Source organism: Phoxinus phoxinus (genome assembly GCF_949152265.1).
Source record: "Phoxinus phoxinus genome assembly, chromosome: 11".
In the NCBI taxonomy this organism is placed as follows: domain Eukaryota; kingdom Metazoa; phylum Chordata; class Actinopteri; order Cypriniformes; family Leuciscidae; genus Phoxinus; species Phoxinus phoxinus.
The window spans coordinates 25703826-25722933 of NC_136886.1; the positions used below are offsets into that span (position 1 = coordinate 25703826).

Below are 19108 nucleotides of genomic sequence, written 5' to 3' on the forward strand. Positions count from 1 at the left end.
TACTTCCCTACTATATAGTAGGCCAAAAACAGTATGTGAAAAAAAGAAGTATGGCCAAATTCACAGTAGGCAAAAAGTACCCGGATGACCTACTACTTCTGGCAAAATTCTGAAGTGTGCATAAGATGGATACTTTACAATCCCATGAGGCCACGGGAGAGGATTTATGAATGGCAGTGAAATGAAACAACTGACGCTGGAAGGTCACATCATGGCAGATGTAGTATGTCCAGATTTCATTCATACTACACAAATTCATACTATATAGAACATACTTTTTTAGCAGTCGTGAAGTAATTACTTATTCAAAATAAGTAGCCTACCTACTCAAGAGAGTATGCTATGACGCAGCCATCATCTATTGTGAAGGGTTGTATTCATCCGCACAGTCACGCAGAGCCTAAGCACAAGCAAAACGTTCTCACGCAAAATGCATGGTTTTCTTTATTTATCCATTAGAGGGCCAAAAGTTACATAGTGAACTTTTAAGGAAACTGTGAACAGGCATTACTGCAGTGAATCATATAGAGTGGCACTTCTTTTCTCCCTAGAGCAAACATCCGTTGGTTGAATAGGCAAGATCGGTCACATAATAAACAGAGATTACACTGAAAAGAAAAGTCTGTGTGAAATTCACAGTAACAAAACGGCAGATGTGGTTGGCAGAACAAACATTTTAGGTTTTACTTAAATTTGCAGTTAAAAAAAACACATTTCATTAATTGATGTAATATTAATATACTAACTATTATTAGTATATTAAGTAGTAATATCTGTTCTGTTCCTTTATAATACTGACAACCACCAAAAAGCTCAAGTGGTAATGAGAAGGCCATGTAAAATCAAAACTCATCACAAGTAGCTGAGGTAAATACTAAAGAAGGTGCACACAGTTTCATGCACACAAATACAAAACAGCATCATGGTAACACACATAACACTAAAATAATGTAATACATTTTCATTTAACAACATAAGGTAAACAAATAAAACCCTAATGTACATAACTGATAAGAAAAAACTATTATAGTTCAATGAAAAACCATCATGTGAAGTGTCACTCAGGAAATTGAATGTCAATTTATGTTTTTTCACTGTACATTATAATTATAAGATGATGTGATTTTTTTCCACTACCAAAACTCACGTTAAGTTCCCTTACTATACGGTGATACATATCACTGTATAGTAAGGGAACTATACCGTTAACCAATTAACAGGTTTTAATCATTGTGTACGGTTTTAACATGGTTAATGTTGCATAAATTTTTCTGTTTCTCAGTTCTCCCACTCTCTTTCTGTTTCTAGGTGTGGATGCCAGTTCACAGGCCAGTACTCATGAACTCACCATTCCAAATGATGTGAGCATAATTATTTGTCTTCAGGAACCCCCTCATTGGACAATTGTATCAAAGAAGAATGCAAGGAAGAGTCCTTGACAAGCCAAACTGATTTTAATCTGTCTGCTTTATGTTTGCAGCTAATAGGCTGCATAATCGGACGTCAGGGCACCAAAATTAATGAAATCCGTCAGATGTCTGGGGCTCAGATCAAAATTGCAAATGCCATGGAGGGGTCATCAGACCGTCAAATCACCATTACGGGAACACCTGCCAACATCAGCCTGGCACAGTACCTCATAAATGCCAGGTGAGTTTCAAAGCAAGCAATAACATGTAAGTAGCAAAAACAAATGAACAGGTTTTTCATTTCTTAATTAGAAAATAAAAAACAGACAAGAAAAAAATATTGTCTGCACACTGAAGTTACAGCTCCATACAATAGGCTATATACTGTATATATATGGGCTGTGCGATATAGCTAAAAAAATTGTGTAATCGTTCGGTATCGATAATTATTGAAATTTTTTATAACCTTTTTTTTTAACAATCAAGGCAAACTTTGAGGTATCAACATCTGAAATAAGTAGGGGTGTAATGGTTCACAAAATTCACGGTTCGTTTCGTTTTGATACGACACAGTGGTGTCACGGTTGGGTACATTTTCGATACAGCAAAATAAAAAAAATGCCAGATAAATTTCCTTGATTTAAAAAATAAAATAAATTGGTAAAAGAAAGTGTGAGTTCCCCTACATATTGAAACTTTTAGTTTTATGGGGACAATCTTTGAAGGATGAACAAATAATGTTTTGGTCATCACATTAAAAAATAACATTTAAATATGATAATATTTGAGTTTTGAAGTGCTGGAAAAAGATGTGTGACGTACTTGAAAGCATTTTACTATTCCTGCCAAACTTTCATAGTTACAATTAGTGTTACTACATTAAATCCATAGTGAATGTTGCTTATCTGTGGACTTAAAGCCTATAACTAGTTCATTCATGGCACAATGTTTCCACGTCAGCGATGTTTGATCCGTTAAGGAGAAATTTGAATGTTTCTCACTAGATCTCGCAGCGATGTTATTGCTTCTGTGGCAAATTCAAATGCTTTCTTTACTGGATCTCCTAGTGCTGTGTAGTAACAGTGTTGCTTGATCAAGATCAGCTCGCGCTGCACAGACATTGGTCCAAATTGAGCGTGAAGCATAAAATAATGAGTTTTCGTTCCGCTATCATTAGCCTACGTTTGCCATTTGATGCAACCATTGGTCGCGCCACCTTTAACTTCGCAGTCTACGGTCGAATGGATTGTACCTTCAGTCAACATGATGTGGAGAGCGCAGTTCATTATTGCATAGTAACGACAGACGTCACGGGAGCGCAATAACTTTGGAAAGGAGCTAGGAGACACGTTTTTAGACGCAATATAAGATCTACGGGTGATGCGCGCGCATCCTCCCCCTCCTCCAGGAACGGATCCCGACGTTCTCCTAGCTGCGTTGTTTATGGCGGTGGAACTCCCTGATGAGATTTGGGTCTAGAATATCTTGAGCTGGCACCCAAGACCGCTCCTCCGGACCATAACCCTCCCAATCCACAAGATACTGGGTCTCCCCACGGACCTGGCGAGAGTCCAGCAGTTGGTGTACTGTGTAGGCTGGCTGACCACCAATGATACAAGATACTGGAGGAGGTTTCCTGGCTGGGGACAAAGGAGAACAGACAACAGGTTTCAAACGGGAGGCGTGAAATTTGGGATGAATACGTATGGACCTGGTTAGAAGAAGACGGTAGGACACTGGGTTGATCCTTTTGAGGACTTTGAAGGGCCCGATGAAGCGAGGTGCTAGTTTCCGTGACTCAACGTGCAGAGGGAGATTCCTAGTAGACAGCCACACTCTCTGTCCTGGTCTAAGTGATGGTCCAATTCTACGGTGCTGATTTGCATACCTCTGCTGCTGTTGAGTGGCTCTTAGCAGGGCTGCTCGTGCTCTCTGCCATGTCCGTCGACACCTCTGGACAAGTTGAGCAGCAGCTGGTACACGGACCTCAGGATCCTGTTCAGGGAAAAGAGGGGGAGGAAAACCAAACTGGCACTCAAAAGGGGACATGCCTAAAGATGAGTGGTGTGGAGTGTTGTGTGCAAATTCAGCCCAGATCAAATGGGAGCACCAAGCAGTCTGATTGTTAGATACCAGGCATCTGAGAGCCTTTTTTATCTCCTGGTTGACCCTCTCAGTCTGTCCATTTGATTGGGGGTCAAAACCAGAGGACAGGCTGATGGATACCCCAATTAGGCGTCCAAAAGACTTCCAGAAACGGGAGGTGAACTGTGATCCCCTGTCGGACACCATATCTTGGGGGAAGCCATGGATTCTGAAGATATGTTGCATCAATAAGTCCATTGTCTGGCCTGCTGTGGGAATCTTGGGAAATGGTATAAGATGACATGCTTTAGAAAAATCGGTCTACCACCACCAGAATTAGAGAATTACCCGTTACAAGGTCCAATGATATGTGGGACCAGGGGCGTGTAGGGATAGGTAGTGAGTGTAGTAGGCCGTGAGGTTGGGTTCTGGATTCCTTGTTCTGGGCACACACAGCACAGGCAGCAACAAAAGCCAGAGCGTCTCGTTGCATGTTGGGCCACCAAAATCTTCTCTGGATGAGTTTCAATGTTCTTGTGCTCCCAGGATGCCCCGAGGGAAGAGAAGCATGGCCCCAATGTAACACATCAGAACGCATGGAGTTAGGCACAAAAAGGCGATCCGGATGACCGTTACCTGGGTCGGGATGTTGTTGTTGGGCCCTCTTCACCGCTGTTTTGATTCTCCATTGGACTGATGCCACTACTTTGGAGCTGGGTAGGATTGGTTCAGGTTTGCCCTCCACTTCTGATGAATCAAACTGTCTTGAGAGGGCATCAGGCTTTGAGTTCCTGGAACCTGGACGGTATGAGAGGGTAAAGTCAAAGCGGTTAAAGAAGAGGGCCCAACGAGCCTGACGGGAGTTCAATCTCTTGGCCTCCCGGATATAGGTGAGGTTCCTGTGGTCCGTCCAGATAAGGAATGGGTGTTTGGCACCCTCCAGCCACTGTCTCCACTCTTCAAGTGCCAACTTCACCGCCAACAGCTCCCAGTTACCAATGTCGTAATTACTCTCGACTGGGGAAAGTCGACGTGAGAAGTAAGCACAAGGATGAAGTTTGTGGTCATTCCTTGCTCTCTGCGACAAGACTGCTCCTACCCCGCTGTCCGAAGCATCCATCTCCACTACAAAGGGCAACTCGGGATCAGGAAAAGTCCAAATGGGTGTGGAAGTGAAGACCTGCTTGAGTCGGTCGAATGCCTGATCAGCCCCTTCGGTCCACTTAAAGGGCCTGTATGTCTTCTTGTTAAGAGAGGTCAGGGGTTCTGCAATAGCACTGAAGTTCCTAATGAACCTTCTGTAAAAATTGGCAAATCCCAGAAATCTTTGGATTTCTTTGACGGAGCCTGGTTGGGGCCAGTTCAGAACCGCCTGAATCTTGCCAGGATCCATCTGAACATTGCCACTTTAGAGACAATGAATCCAAGAAAAGAGACAGTGGGGACATGAAATTCACTCTTCTCTAGTCTCACAAATAGTTCATTCCTCAGCAGTTGAGATAGGATGAGTCTGACATGCTGGACATGCTCTTGATAACAACGAGAGAAGATGAGAATGTCATCAAGATAAACAAATACAAATTTGTTTATCATATCACGTACCACATCATTAATAAGTGCCTGAAAAACGGCTGTAGCATTGACTAGCCCAAAGGGCATTACCTGATCCTCATAGTGACCATTTGGAGTGTTAAAAGCCGTCTTCCACTCATCTCCTTCTCGTATTCTAACAAGGTGGTAGACATTTCGAAGGTCTAACTTTGTGAAAATGGTCGCCCCTTGTAAGAGTTCGAAGGCCGTGGTCATTAGTGTCAGTAGGTTTGCGGTTCTTTACAGTGATGCGATTAAGACCCCGGAAATCAATGCAAGGCAGAAGACCGCCGGCCCTTCTTCCCCACGAAAAAGAAGCCAGCCCCTGCCAGCGACGTAGATGGACTGATGAATCCGCTGTTAAGAGCATCATTGATATATTCCTCCATGGCAGCTCTTTCTGGGGCAGAGAGGGAAAAAAGTCTCCCTCAAGGAGGGCAGGAGGAAGACTTCACAGAGGTGTGCATTTTCTGAGGGGACTCAAGACAGTTCAGGAGGATGCACCGGGACTCTGGAGGCCACAGGTTTAAGCTTGGGAATAGTTAGTACCTCTGTGGATTGGGCTGGTAGCTTGAGAGGAATGGGCGGCAGCTTGGAGGTGGTTGGTCGTAAATCAGTAGGCGTCTTCAGCAACTCGGAAAAATAACAGAGAGAGAGACCTGAAATCCCACAATTAGTGCCCCAAGTAGTTACTACCCTAGCTGTCCAATCTATATGGGGATTGTGAAGGGATAACCATGGGAAGCCAAGAATTAAAGGGAACTCTGGTGAATTGATCAAGAAAAACTGTATCTTCTAATTATGATAACCGATTTGGAGATGAAGGGGTGTAGTGCACTGGCTTACCTGACCAGATCCCAGGGGTCTCCCATCCAATGCGCTTATGGTCAGGGGTTCTTGAAGAGAGATGGGCTGAACTCTCAGGTGTCTGGCCAAAGTAAAGTCCATAACATTTTCAGCAGCCCCTGAATCAAGGAAGGCCAGAGGCTTGTGATGCTGGTTACCCCAATGCAGTGAAACGTCGAGTGAAACCCCAGAAGCTGCTGGTAGGGATAAGGTGATTACTCTCGTCCCAGCCCCCTCTTCTTGGACGAGAGTTGTCTTTTCCCGTCAACTCGGGACAGTTGGACCTGAAGTGGTCTGGCTTTCCACAGTACAAGCACCATTTCTCCCTCATGCGTCGTTCCCTCACGGCTTGCGATAGTCTGTCCCTTCCCAACAGCATGGGTTCCTCGAAATTCAGGGGAAGTGGAGGAGATTCAATGGCACTGCTAGAAACTTGTGGCTCAGGCAACCTGACCTCCCCACGGCGTTCCTATCTGCGCTCTTGAATGCGGTTGTCCACCCTGATGGAAATGCCAATAAGGCATTCAAGGTCAGGATCCGGGTCTCGGAAAGCCAGTTCATCTTTCAGTTCAGGGGACAAGGCACGGTGAAACGTTTCTCTTAGGGCTCGTTGATCCCAACCGCTCTCTTAGGCTAATGTGCGGAACTCCATTGCAAACTCTGCCACACTCCTTGTCCCTTGAGATATCTGAAGCAGCCTGTGGTCAACCTCTCCCCCACTGGTCCTCATTTCTGCAACAAACAGGTCACAACTGTCAATAAGCAGGGAATCTTGTTCCCACAAAGCCGTAGCCCAGTCCAGCGACTTTCCGGTGAGGAGAGTGATGATGTATGCCACTTTGCAGTTCTCTGTGGGAAAGCTGTTAGGTTGTAATCCAAATGCCAGAGTACACTGAGTAATAAAGCCACAACATCTCTCAGGATTTATGTCATACCTCTCTGGTGCTGGCAGTCTCGGCTCAGGTAGAAGGCTAGTCAATGGAGGTGTGGGTCTGTCAGCTGGCACAGATTGGGTGGTAAAAACTGGAGAGACTTGAGATGCAGTCTGCTCACTTAAGCGTTGTAGGATCTCAGATAGGATCTGCTCATATCTGTGAATGGTGGAGGCTATGCCAGACAGTGCAGCTAGAATAAGATCAACATTGGAGGTAGGTGTGGCATCTTCCGCTGGGTCAACTTCCATGGTTCAGTCTTGCTGTGATTGAACTCTGGTCTTCAAGTCAACTGAACTGCTTCTTTACCACTGAGCTATTGTGGATGACAAACAGCAGATGGACCCAAGGGCAGAAGAATAACTTGCAGACTTAGATGAATGAACAAAAGGTGTCTTTACTGAAGAGTCCAAGTTTAAAAGTACAACAAAAAGGAAGCTGAGCTTCCAGAGAATAAATCTAAGAAACAAAAGTGAGCAAAAGGCAAATCCAAAAATACAACAAACTTCGCTTTCTTCTGTATTTATTATTTATTTATTTAACATTTCTTGCCAAAATAGCCAAATTTGAAAGTTGAGACTTTGTTTCATATCAAAAGTAACCTGATCTGTCCTGTGTGTCGGCGCGTTATCAGTGTCCTCTGTGCTCCGCGATGTATTTTTCACTGCGTGAGAACATGGTGTGGCGTGAGAGCGGCGTAGCTTGTTGGACAGTAACTAAAGGGTGCGGGTCTTTGCGAACGGTCAATTTGGAGACAATGAACATATGAACCGTTGTGCCGTGCTGCTTATATTTATCATGCAGTAAAAATGAAATCGTAAACGTAGCCCATGCCTGTAATGTATATCGAAATATCGGAAATGCGTTTAAAAATCATATCACCGTTATTTAAAAACATTATAGCGCGATGTATATTGATATTGAATTATTGTCCAGCCCTAACTAGGCTCAAGACTGAACACAACTGAAAGAAAGAGGCATGCTTAAATAAGGCAACACAAACTAGCTAATGAACCCCACAGGTGGTAGAAATCAAATACTAATGAGTGGCAACAATGCATTTTACAGAAGCTGGGGCTACCTAGTGGCTGGGAGAGTCATTACAGCTCAGCGCCAACTAGAGACAGGGAGAGTCATTACAAGCTGGAGCCTTACAAAACCAAATTATTGGCGTGTTTTCCACATGTTCACAACAGGTCAAACAAACATGTTTTCCCATAGCGCTTAAATCAAGTGCAGCATTGAGAGTAGATTTTGAAAGGGAACTGTCAGGTGCTTTATGGATTTAGTTTTAATTGATTATCTTTTTATTAATTGTAACATACTTTATCACTAGAATTTTTTTTCAATAATCCACTACACATGAAAGTATGCAATCATTTAAGAAATTTCTCCCAATAAGTCCTTTTTGGCATAAAGAGTTCTTTAAAATTGAGTCAAGAACCCTCTAGATGTCACAAACTGCGGCTGTAGTAAGTGCATGATAAATGAGAATTAAACACAAACTTGTGTATTAACAGTTATACTAAGAACACACAGGAAATCACAGGAGTAATACACATAGATACACAACCACATAAACATAAATGACACCGAACCATTAACAGAAAGAACTGAGGGCTTAAATACACTAGATAGTTAGAGCTATATAATTAACAGAACCAGAAACAAGTGTGTAACTTAATCAGAAACCATGGAAACAAACTAGTAACAAGATCTTAGGAAAACAGTGCAACAATTTGAACAGGAACAATGAAAACGAAACCAAAACAGAACATGACCGTGACAATAGAACCCTGTTGAACCTTTTTTTTTCTTCTAAAAGTGTGATTACATATTGTTGTTATACTCTCTGCAGGTTCAGAGATGTGGCAGCCATGTGGACTGACCCTTCAACCATGACAACCTCCTGAAGTCACATTATGCTCTGTTTAGACGTTCTGGTCTTGAACTGTTTTTGGGCCTCATCAGTTTTCTTAAAACCAGGGAATTATATAGTTTGTTCTTCAGGATGTCTGAATTGCATTTAGTGTAATCCGACAGTCAATTCAATCATTCTAGAAAGAAAAAAAAGCTTCACCCAAAAGGAGCCTGTTTTTATTGTCTAAACTGAAAGGTCTCTTCAGTCTAAAATAGTCTAATAAGCAACACGTATTTAGGTAATTTTGGAACTGTGTTTGTGTACAATAATATGATGCATTGTCTTATTAATTAGATATAGTTTAGAGTTTTAGCACTAAAACTTAGCATGCTGAATGTCTAGCAGTTGTTATTGCTCTTATTTATTTAAATGAACTGCTTTCTCAATATTTTATGGTATATTAAAATGTATTCAAGTTATCATACATGTAATGTGAGCAATAAATTGTATTAAAATGTGCTTTATTTAACTTCCATAAGTGGCAAAACAGGCTGTCATAAATGTTGTGATTTTAGAAAAAGAGAAAACTGATTTACAATTCATTTTAATTATGAAACAAAACTGTTTTACAGTGAGGATGACACCAGTGTAAATTCATTGTCAGTTTATAATTTATAACACACAATATATTTCATACCGTGTGATATCCAATGATTTTTTTGGTAAGGTTTCATTTGTTAACATTAGTTAACTAAATTGGTAGTTACACTAACTAACAATAAACAATACACAGCCTTTATTAATCTTATTTAATGTTAACCTCAGCATTTACTAATACATTCAAGATAAAAATTTGTATCTGTTAAAGGGTTAGTTCACCCATAAATTAAATTCTGTCAGTAATTACTCACCCTCATGTTGTTCCAACCCCGTAAGACTTTTGCTCGTCTTACAAACCAAGTGAGCTAGTCAAGTGTGGTTTAATGATTTTGAGCCTTTCGAAAATACTGATTGTTTAACTTTTGACATTTTACTATAGCTAAACTTTATTGATGTTGACTGTGCTTCAAGTAATGTTAATAGTTTATGAAGCAATGTTTACATCTTTATTTAATGCTGTGTTGTGCACTGCAATAATATAAATAATTGAAAGTGTGACAGTGTCACATTAGTCCAGACAAGACATAGTTAATAAAGTTTAACTAAATCATCAGTGTAACACATCTTCAAGAATCGACACTTTTTGGCAATGCAATTGTGATTATACAGTAAGGGAGCAAGTAATAGAAGTTGATTTGAATGTAATGAAGTGTCTTTTTAACAGGTCATTTGCTGTTTAGCTTGTCAAATGCACATCCAGCTCCAGACAGATGTACATACATTTACTCAAGGTCTTTAGGTTTTCTTTTCAACCTTGTTTCAATAGATAGTGATTACATTGTGAGTTGGATTAATAAGTTGTATATCTACTTTATGCTCTATTTTAACAGTTATCTGTTCAGAATGTTTATTATTTATATCAAAGAAATGGGCTTTGATGAGTTAAAATGTAATGTATAATTATTCCATGTATGCATTTTGGTGTTGACTTGTATTTAAGACTTTATGTGGTAATTATTATGCGACATAAAATCTCATTTTGTTGCATTGCAAGAGTTCTTAATAGGAAGCCAGTAAGTTCATGTACGTGAATATGTAACTGTTTCTGTCATTTCTAGTTGCTATATAGACCATTAATTGTGCCGCAGTGACACATTGACTTTTGTATATTCATTATGGATATACAGTACAAGCATTGCTATTCTGAATGTCTTGACACGCTTGGCAGTCTTTCTATACAGTATAACATCTGACATAACAGGCTATGGGCTTTACACTGGGCTTTTGTGTGTTTTTTTATTTATTTATTTTATTTTTATTCAATATTTTTATTTATTTTATTTTATGGGGTTTTAAAAACAAGGAAAGTTTTCCGTGCTGACTACAGTCTAATATTTCCAACAAAGAAACTTAGGTTTATATGTTTGCTGCTGAATAACTCATGGGTTGACTTGCAGAATGCTTTTATTTGCATATTCTTTTTTTTTTTCAATAAACTCTCTTGATCTCGCATGGGTACTATTTATTTTCTTTGATAGTAATCATTTTGCAATACTAGGTTAGGTTATATATAATAGGTTATTCAGACATCTGTCATAATTAAGTTTACCTAAAAGTCATGCTAAAAACTGGTGTACAGTATGTCAATTGTTCTATAAGATTTTTTTCTCACATTAATTATTAATTTCTTAGGGCTTTAGTCACGGTGTATAGCGTGTGATTTAAAGAAAGACTGATAACCGATAATTAATGTAAATATGTTTGTCAGACTCAGTTTATATCTGTCATATTTGGTTGCATTTTAATTTGTGTTTTCACAAAGCATTCGGATGAGAAGTGGAGCATGCGTATGTGACAGCTGTGCAAGGGGAAGCACTCTGTGCTGACCATCACCACCCTGTGTCTCCTATAATCAGATCCATAATTTAATATAATATATCAGATCCATAACTTAAAATCTTTAAAGGGATACTTCAGGATTTAGCATTAAGCTCTGTATCAGTAGAAAACCTGTAGTATTTTCAAATTACCATGTTTCCCTCCCTCATATCCCCCTGAGACAAGAGATTTATGTAGTTTTTGTCTGTAAAAAATCCTCAGATGACGCAAAAAATCTTAATTTTGCGTCACCTGAGAATTTTTTGGCCAGAGGCTAAAAACTACAGCCAGTAGAAGGCGCTAGATCCGCATGTTTTCAACCCGCCCATAGAGGGTGGGATCTCACTCACAGAATGTACAAATAGTGTCAGTCATCTTTTTTTGGAAGCTAAGCTAACAGGTTCTTATTCTGTGGAGAAAGCCGAGTATTATAGGGGTTCCCATCTTATTTTTCCCGGACATGTCCAGCAGTCGAGATCGTACAAAATGTCCGGGATTCGGCTTTTGCTTTCTGCAGTCGCCTTTCATTGTTTACATGCACACCTTTTGTTTCAATCTAACTGAATTCATTCCGATTGGTGAATCTGAATGTAGTGTTTACATGATGTGCGTTTTAACATTGCTAAGAAAATTACCGCTCCTCCGTGAGAGATACGAAACCGGTGCGTCTCACAGGTGTCGCTCATCAGTAATCACGCCACCGGCCTCGCATCATTCTCCCGCGGCCCTCAGTCTTGTCCTGCACAGTAAACATAATAAATGGCGACTGTAGAAAGCAAAAGCCGATTCCCGGACATTTTGGGCGGTCTCGAAATCCCAGGCAGACTCGTCACGGAGACTCGCTAGTAGCTTTGCCTTGTTGTTTAAAGTCGGCATGAAATCAAAATTGACCCTATTTACTTTGTTAGCGGATATTACTAGTCTTGTGGTGAACAATTAATCTGTGCAAGTTAATACACAGAAAAAAATGGTTTGCCGTGGTTATCTTTAATCAAAGTCTGAAAAGTTACTTCTGGTCTGGAATGGTTCTTTTTCTGATGACGTAGGTTTGACGGCTTGGGTTGCTTAAACGCTTAACCACTCCCCTCAAACCGTTACTCTGCTGTGGGCGAGAGATGGAGAGGAGGAGCGCTGGAGTAAAACCCTGCCCTCTGTTCAATATTCCGTTTCACTCGGAAATGCGTCACAACACTTGAGAAAAGTCGTTTGCAACTTCCGGTTCACGCAGACTTTAACTGCACTCTTTTACCGGTAGGCGTGGCCTCATAGGGCAGTGAAGCAAGTGCATTCTGGGAGTTGTTGTCTTTCATCCACATGAGCCACAAATACATTTTCTCAGTCTAGAAGGCTCCAGATTCAAAAATAATTTCACATTTCTACTACATAAATGATTCATTTTAAATACACATTCATCTTTACAGAGGTGAAGATTATTTTATATATCTTTTATCAACTCCGTTAGCAGTTCTTTACACCATAATATTCTAACATAATAGGGAATATACACTAACAAGAAAAATGCTAACAGGACACTGAATTCAATCCAGACTAAAAAAAGTAGCATTTTTTAATATAAACTGTGAAAGGCAAACAGAACCTCATACTTTGATCTCCTGAGATATGGACAACACAAACGCGTCGCCTACTGCCATTATCCATACCCCACAGAGTGAAGTTGCAGGAAAGCTTATTTCCCTCCTGTCGTTCATGTGTTCCTTCTCCCCCACTTCCTTCTCTTTACACATTCTTCTCTTCACAGTTCACTTCGAAAGATTATATAAAAATTATAATGTTCTATGTCAATTCAGGTGAATAAACAGTTATGTCTGGTATTATTTAAAATGTCTCAGTGTGAATGGTACAATGGTCTCATCTCCACAGACGTAAACCAAATGGTAATAAGGGTGAGTGCACCTTTTCCTGGGGTCCTTCATCCAAACTACCTCATGTTCCTCGACAAGGTGTGAAGTTGAACTCCCCCCTGTGTCTATAACTCTAGTCAATGCAAATTCCTATTGTAAGTTAATTCCCCACTTTGGGGGATGTTTTAACTTATGTCTTGGTCTGATTACTTAAAGAAGTGCCACAAGAGGCTCTGGGCGATTCTGTAGCTAGATCAGCCCATAATGCTGAATGTCCAGACACTCAGAATTATGTATTTTTCTAATGTCAGGTAGCTTATACATCTTTTTTCTTTATCTCTGACCATTTGATGTTATTGTATTGATTATCTTTTAATTGATTATGTAATTGGCATGATACATTTACCTGCCTAATAATAAATTACATTTGGATTTATTCTGACTTACTCTGAAATTATTCACTCTAGTAGATTACGTTAAATCCATAACACCACAATTTTACGATCAGGTTAGTAAATGGAATGAATTCCAGCTTAGGTGAAGCAGAGGAGACTGAAATTTCAGAGATCCAACTAACACATTGGCATTAGTCAATGTATATACTTAGAACTGTAGAGGCTAATAATGGGTTTTCCTTTTAGAACAACAGAGGGCCCTATTTTAACTATCTAAGCGCATGGTCTAAAGCGCACAGCGCAAGTCCACTTAAAGCATATCTGAATCCACTTTTGCTAGTCTAACGACGGGAAAATGGTCTAATAGGGTTGTCCCTATTCTCTTAATGAGTAGTGGGTGTTTTTGGGCTTTACGTGCAATAAACCAATCAGAGTCTCATCTCCCATTCTCTTCAAATGCCAGTTGTGCTCGTGCCATGGCGGATTTGCTTTTTACATGACGGAATTTTATAGTGGAAAGACTGAATGCGTCTCCAGAGAGGAAATGGATCTGCTCGTGCCTGAGGTTAAAGCGCGCAAGCAGACCATCTAAGGGACAAGCCGGATTCCACCATATCTTTATGTATTTGGCTGGTTTGTGTGCTGCTGCGCATCCCTGTGTGTGTAATAAGCAGAGTGTACGAGTGTGTTGGACCCGCCTATAGATGCTGTAGGAAACTTTTCCTTCTTTTAAGCAAAGACCAGGAGACGTTTGGATCACGTTCAAGCAGAAGTTATTCTTTATTGAGCGCGGCTGCAGTTTTTTTTTTTTCAAACAGTCTGATCTGTAACAGTTTACATTGCCATTTTATCTCTATTCCAAGGAGGAGGGACTTCTGGGACTGGAAAGTAGGGAAGAGTTGATTCTATCCAGCGAAAAACCTGTATGGCAGGTTATCTAGATTGCTCAAGAGAAACCGAGCAAATCAGCATATAAAACTCTATTGTATTGCTAATCCAATTATCCTGACTTGATTGCTCAAACCTTAACATTATCCTAGAGACAAAGGCACCACTATATCTTGAGCTTAATGGTCAGGAAGTGCATAAAGACAAAAGCTAATGTCAGACACCTGAATCTATGCCTCAAATGCTAAAATCAGTATTCTTCAACGTGATGTTTATGTAAGAAAGCATATCTGAAATAGATTCTTAAATGTGTTATTCTTCAACGCACATTACTAACGCATATCTTTAAATAAATAAAAAATAGCCTATATATTGCAGTTGCCTCAAAATAGTAACGCGCCAACAATGCGCCTGAACACACCTCGTTTTCAGATCTGCACGTGGTTTATGATTATGAGATTGTATACCCAGCCGGTGCGAGACTCGAAGTGTTATAAGAATCCGGATGAATGGGGGTAATTTCAATAAAGAGTTAAATAGAATAATCAAACATTCACCTAAAGTTAATGATTAACAAACATCAATTAAACCTTTTTCATTTTTGGAGTCAGGTGAAACAAAGAGGTAATTAAATGAATTTGCCAAGCTGAAAAGACAGTAACGCACAGAAACCTTCACCCGCTTATCGGAAACTGTCGTTGGACTGATTGGGCAGGCCTTACAACTGCATAGTCCAAAAAGTGCAATGTGCATGTAAATTAAAAGCTAGGCTTTCTTTGTAGATTACCAATTATGGACAATAAGCTGAATTAAAGGAATGGTAAAGTATGATTTCACTTTTCTAACTTTAGTTACTGTGAAATGTTGCTGTTTGATCATAAACAACATCTGCAAAGTTACAACGCTCAAAGTTCAAAGCAAAGGAAGATATTTGCTTTTAAAGAAAAGGACTACAACACACGGCTGGTAGGGACTACACGACATTCCTCCAGGTTTAGTGACATCAGCAAGTCTAAAATGTACATAAACCCCGCCCCCGTCCATGTTGAGAAGAGGAAAAGTTGTTGTATAAGAGAACATTTGTGAGTCAGCTCAAACTTTAGCATCCACCTTTTCATATGCAATCGAAAGTCACTCTGTGTGTATCTCACAACAGTTCCTGTACGAGCGATTTATAGATTACCATGACAGAATATCCTAATTGAAGATAGTTAACTCCACATCAGCAACATAAATTCATCAACTAACCTTTCAGAGACGTTATGTTGCATTCTACATGTTGTCACTTCTTGAGTCTCTCCATCTTTGTCTGACTCCGTTTTAACATTAAAGACAGAAAAGTTTCTGCCATTTTAGTGTGTCTGTGTGAGGCAATCGCAGCTGCTAACACACGCCAGCTCTTGAAACCCCGCCCTATGCAGCAGCTCATTTGCATTTAAAGGGCCAGGCACAAAACGGTGCGTATTTGCAAATCCTCAAAAAGTGACAGCTTTAACATACTTTATAAAAATATCTGTGGGGTATTTTGTGCTAAAACTTCACACGCACACTTTGGGGACATCAGAGATTTATTTTACATCTTGTGAAAATGGCATTTTACCACCGCTTTAAATTAGCAGCGGAATGCATAACCCCGTCCTGGAGTCAGGCATCATTCAGTCAGTTCTGCAGGGTTTTATGGACGACCTAACAACAATAACAACTGTGACGCATGTCCAAGAGAGATGGGTACTGGAAACACTGGACAACGTAGCCACTTGGGCAAGGTTGTCATTCAAGGCCAGGAAGTCCAGAGGACTGGTGATCAGTAAGGGAAGATTCATGAGTAAGTTTAGACTCCAAGTTCAAGGCGAGGTCATTCCATCCATTGAGGACATCCCCATAAAGTGCTTGGGACAGTGGTTCAATGCATCACTGAAAGATGGTGTCAATGTTGCAGACGCTGTGAAGCAAACCGAAGAATGTTTGAAGAAGATTGACAGGTCTGGACTCCCTGGAAAATGTAAAACCTGGCTGTACAAGCACAGCTTTCTGCCCAGGCTTATTTGGCTCCTCACAGTCTATGAGTTCCCCATAACAGTTGTAGAAGGCATCGAGAGGAATACCAACAAGCACCTGCGGAGATGGTTGGGGATCGCCATGGGAGGAGGGCTGTGAGCAGGCTCATGAAAGGAAGGCCTTGAAATATCAGCCTTTAATCTAGGAGTGCAAATACAAGGGATGGCAGGCATGGCTGTCCCATGTGGAAGTAGGGTGCAGAGGCTTTCCTGCCAAATCAGCATTGCGGCTGCTGCCAGCTTTAGGAATAGACGAGAAAAGCAAAAAGCATGCTACTCATAGGATGGGAGAAGAGGCTGAACTAGCTTCATGCTGGATATGGAGTAAGAGAGAGGAAGACAGCTGGAAGCCAGGAGCAGATGGGCAGTGATTTTGGCCACCACTGCCGACCCACAAACTGGAGAGTGTTAAGGGTCGAAACACTCAAGGAAGGTTAGGTACCACCTGATGATATCTGCTTCTGGCTGAAAGCTACGGTTACCTGAAGGGGTAATCGATGAAAGTACCGAACAGGTGTATTCCACAATGAATTCAATTAGCAAGAGAGAGTATGGCAACTAACATGTATGGCACAGCATATTTCAAATATAGCCTACAACTGCAGCAAATAAAGTGTGTAAACAATACAAATATTTCAAACAATACAAAAAAACCCCATTTATAATTAAATTAAATCTAATTCTTAAATAAATTCTCATTCATACTCTCAAGGAATAAAGACTTGAATTCAAAGATCTAAGAGTCCTCCCTTTGTAGCAATTTCCTATCTCTCTCTCCACTTCTTCTATGAGGTAACATCGTCTCAATGCCCAGGAACTTCATGTCAGACAAAGAATGTTTGACAAACTTTTAAGTGACGTTAAATTGGAGATATGACATTCTGTCTCCACTTTTATGTTGATTGTGTGTAATGCACGTGTGGTTTTGCCAACAAATAGCAGTGAACATGAACAAATGATAATAAATCACACACTGTATGTACTCTCGCAAGTAATCAATTATCCAACCTTGTATGTTTTCAATGTACGAGGATGTGTACAGTAAATTATTTGCATTTGAGATTTTTAGTGCAAGACGTATAAGAATTGTAACAAAGTTACCCTGAGCATCAACAAGAGTAATTGGAGAAGAGATATAAGTATTTGCATGAACAAGTTTATCCCTCAAGCTAGAACTTCTAGAAAAAATATGAAGTGTTTGTGTTAAATACATTTAGTAACTGAGAATCACTTTGAATAGTGTGCCAATGACTCTTAATAATTCTCCTACTGTCATTACTCAATGCAATGTGAATTTAAAGACATGTGAGAAGCTCTTATTTCTTTTTTTCCCCCTTGTTCCTCCTGTTCATGTGAAGTACCGGTACAAACTTCTGCTTTGGGGTTTCTCTGTGACTTGAAATCTGCATACAGGGTCTGGGCTTTAACCTCAAAATCTTCTTTCTTAGAACAGATATGATGGAGTCTTAAGAACTGGCCATAAGGTAACCCGTATTTTAAGGGCGTTGGATGAGCACTCTTAGCATGAAGAGTGCTCTTTTTTTATATATAAATAAAGGGAAGAGACAATTTGTTTATCAACAATTAATATACATTACAACTATTCAAAAAGTTGACATTAGTGTGATTAAATTTGATAAAAGGTCAAGACAGTTCATAAATAGAACAAATGCTTCAAAATCCCTTTCAGAGTCTTTGTAAATAACAAAACAGCCATCAATATATCACTTAAACAAAATAATGTTATCAGAAAAAGGATTATTATTGAAAACGTATCTTATTATTGAAAACTACTGGATGGCATAATCAAAATATTATTTCGACTGAGTTGTAATAATTTATTAGCTCACCAAATGCAAAACTTCCACGAAGAAAAAAACGTTCAGCAATGTATGCGCCGGATGAGCCTGAGTTATCTGTTTTGAGAGATTGTTATCTGGGAATAAGATTAGACGATGATTGACCCATCAGAATCAAGTATTCCACAGAGCTGTGTGATGACATCAGTTAACTAAGTTACATTCGTTAACACGAACTAATAATAAACTGCACTTATACAGCATTAATCTTTGTTTCAGCATTTACTAATACATCAAATCAATAATTTTATTTGTTAACATTAGCACTGTGTGAACTAACATGAACAAACAGTAAACAGCTGTATTTTTATACAGTAAAAAATGTTGATCATTATAATGTTAGTTAACTAATGTTAACAAATATTGTAATCATTTATGTGACTGAAAATGACTTTGTGTGTTCAAAGAGGCAGCTGAGATCACAACAAACTACAAATGTCTCATACTCACCGCTTGGTCCATATTTTCCAAGTCATTTGTTGACGGCCTCTTTTTCTGTTTCTCGTTATCAACACCAGTCTATGATCAACACCCAATTGCACCACCTATTGGTGATATTTGTAGCAGCATGTGGAGATTGAGGGGACTGCTTTTCCTGCTTTTTCAAGCAAATGGTAAGGGTTTATAAAAACAGAATATTTTGAATGTGAATATTTATAATTAAATTAAATGTTAAGATTGTATGATTTTTTTAGTTGAAATATTCACTGGTTAAATATGCAAATGTCTGAACTTGCCTTTACAAATAATAAGCAGGATAGCATTTATCGGAACAGAACCATCACCTTATTATTAGAGATATTCACCTTCTGACGAATATAATCTACCCATGCTAGTTTTCGAGTT

At 39.7% G+C, this 19108-nt stretch overlaps 1 protein-coding gene and 1 long non-coding RNA gene across 5 annotated transcripts in view; one reads left to right on the forward strand and one right to left on the reverse strand.

Moving 5' to 3' along the window:
• Positions 1 to 10833, forward strand: part of LOC307006717 (poly(rC)-binding protein 3) — a gene marked incomplete at its 3' end in the record, with an annotated part of 27982 nt that extends 17149 nt beyond the window's left edge. The window contains exons 11-13 of one of the 3 annotated variants that reach the window (XM_079627957.1): positions 1309 to 1361; positions 1481 to 1650; positions 8721 to 10833. In XM_079627957.1, the coding sequence (XP_079484083.1) occupies positions 1309 to 1361; positions 1481 to 1650; positions 8721 to 8775 (278 nt within the window). Of the gene's footprint in view, positions 1 to 1308; positions 1362 to 1480; positions 1655 to 8720 lie in introns of those variants that run through there. The other 2 variants (XM_079627956.1, XM_079627958.1) reach the window with 2 other exon arrangements.
• LOC307006719 overlaps positions 1 to 19067 on the reverse strand; it is a 26806-nt gene extending 7739 nt beyond the window's left edge. Inside the window, exons 1-2 of one of the 2 annotated variants that reach the window (XR_013799508.1) lie at positions 19000 to 19067; positions 18713 to 18857 (exon numbers count right to left, since the gene is read on the reverse strand). This is a non-coding gene — a long non-coding RNA (uncharacterized lncRNA). Of the gene's footprint in view, positions 1 to 18712; positions 18861 to 18999 lie in introns of both variants that reach the window. The other variant, XR_013799509.1, reaches the window with a different exon arrangement.
• Between the last annotated feature and the right edge of the window lie 41 nt (positions 19068 to 19108).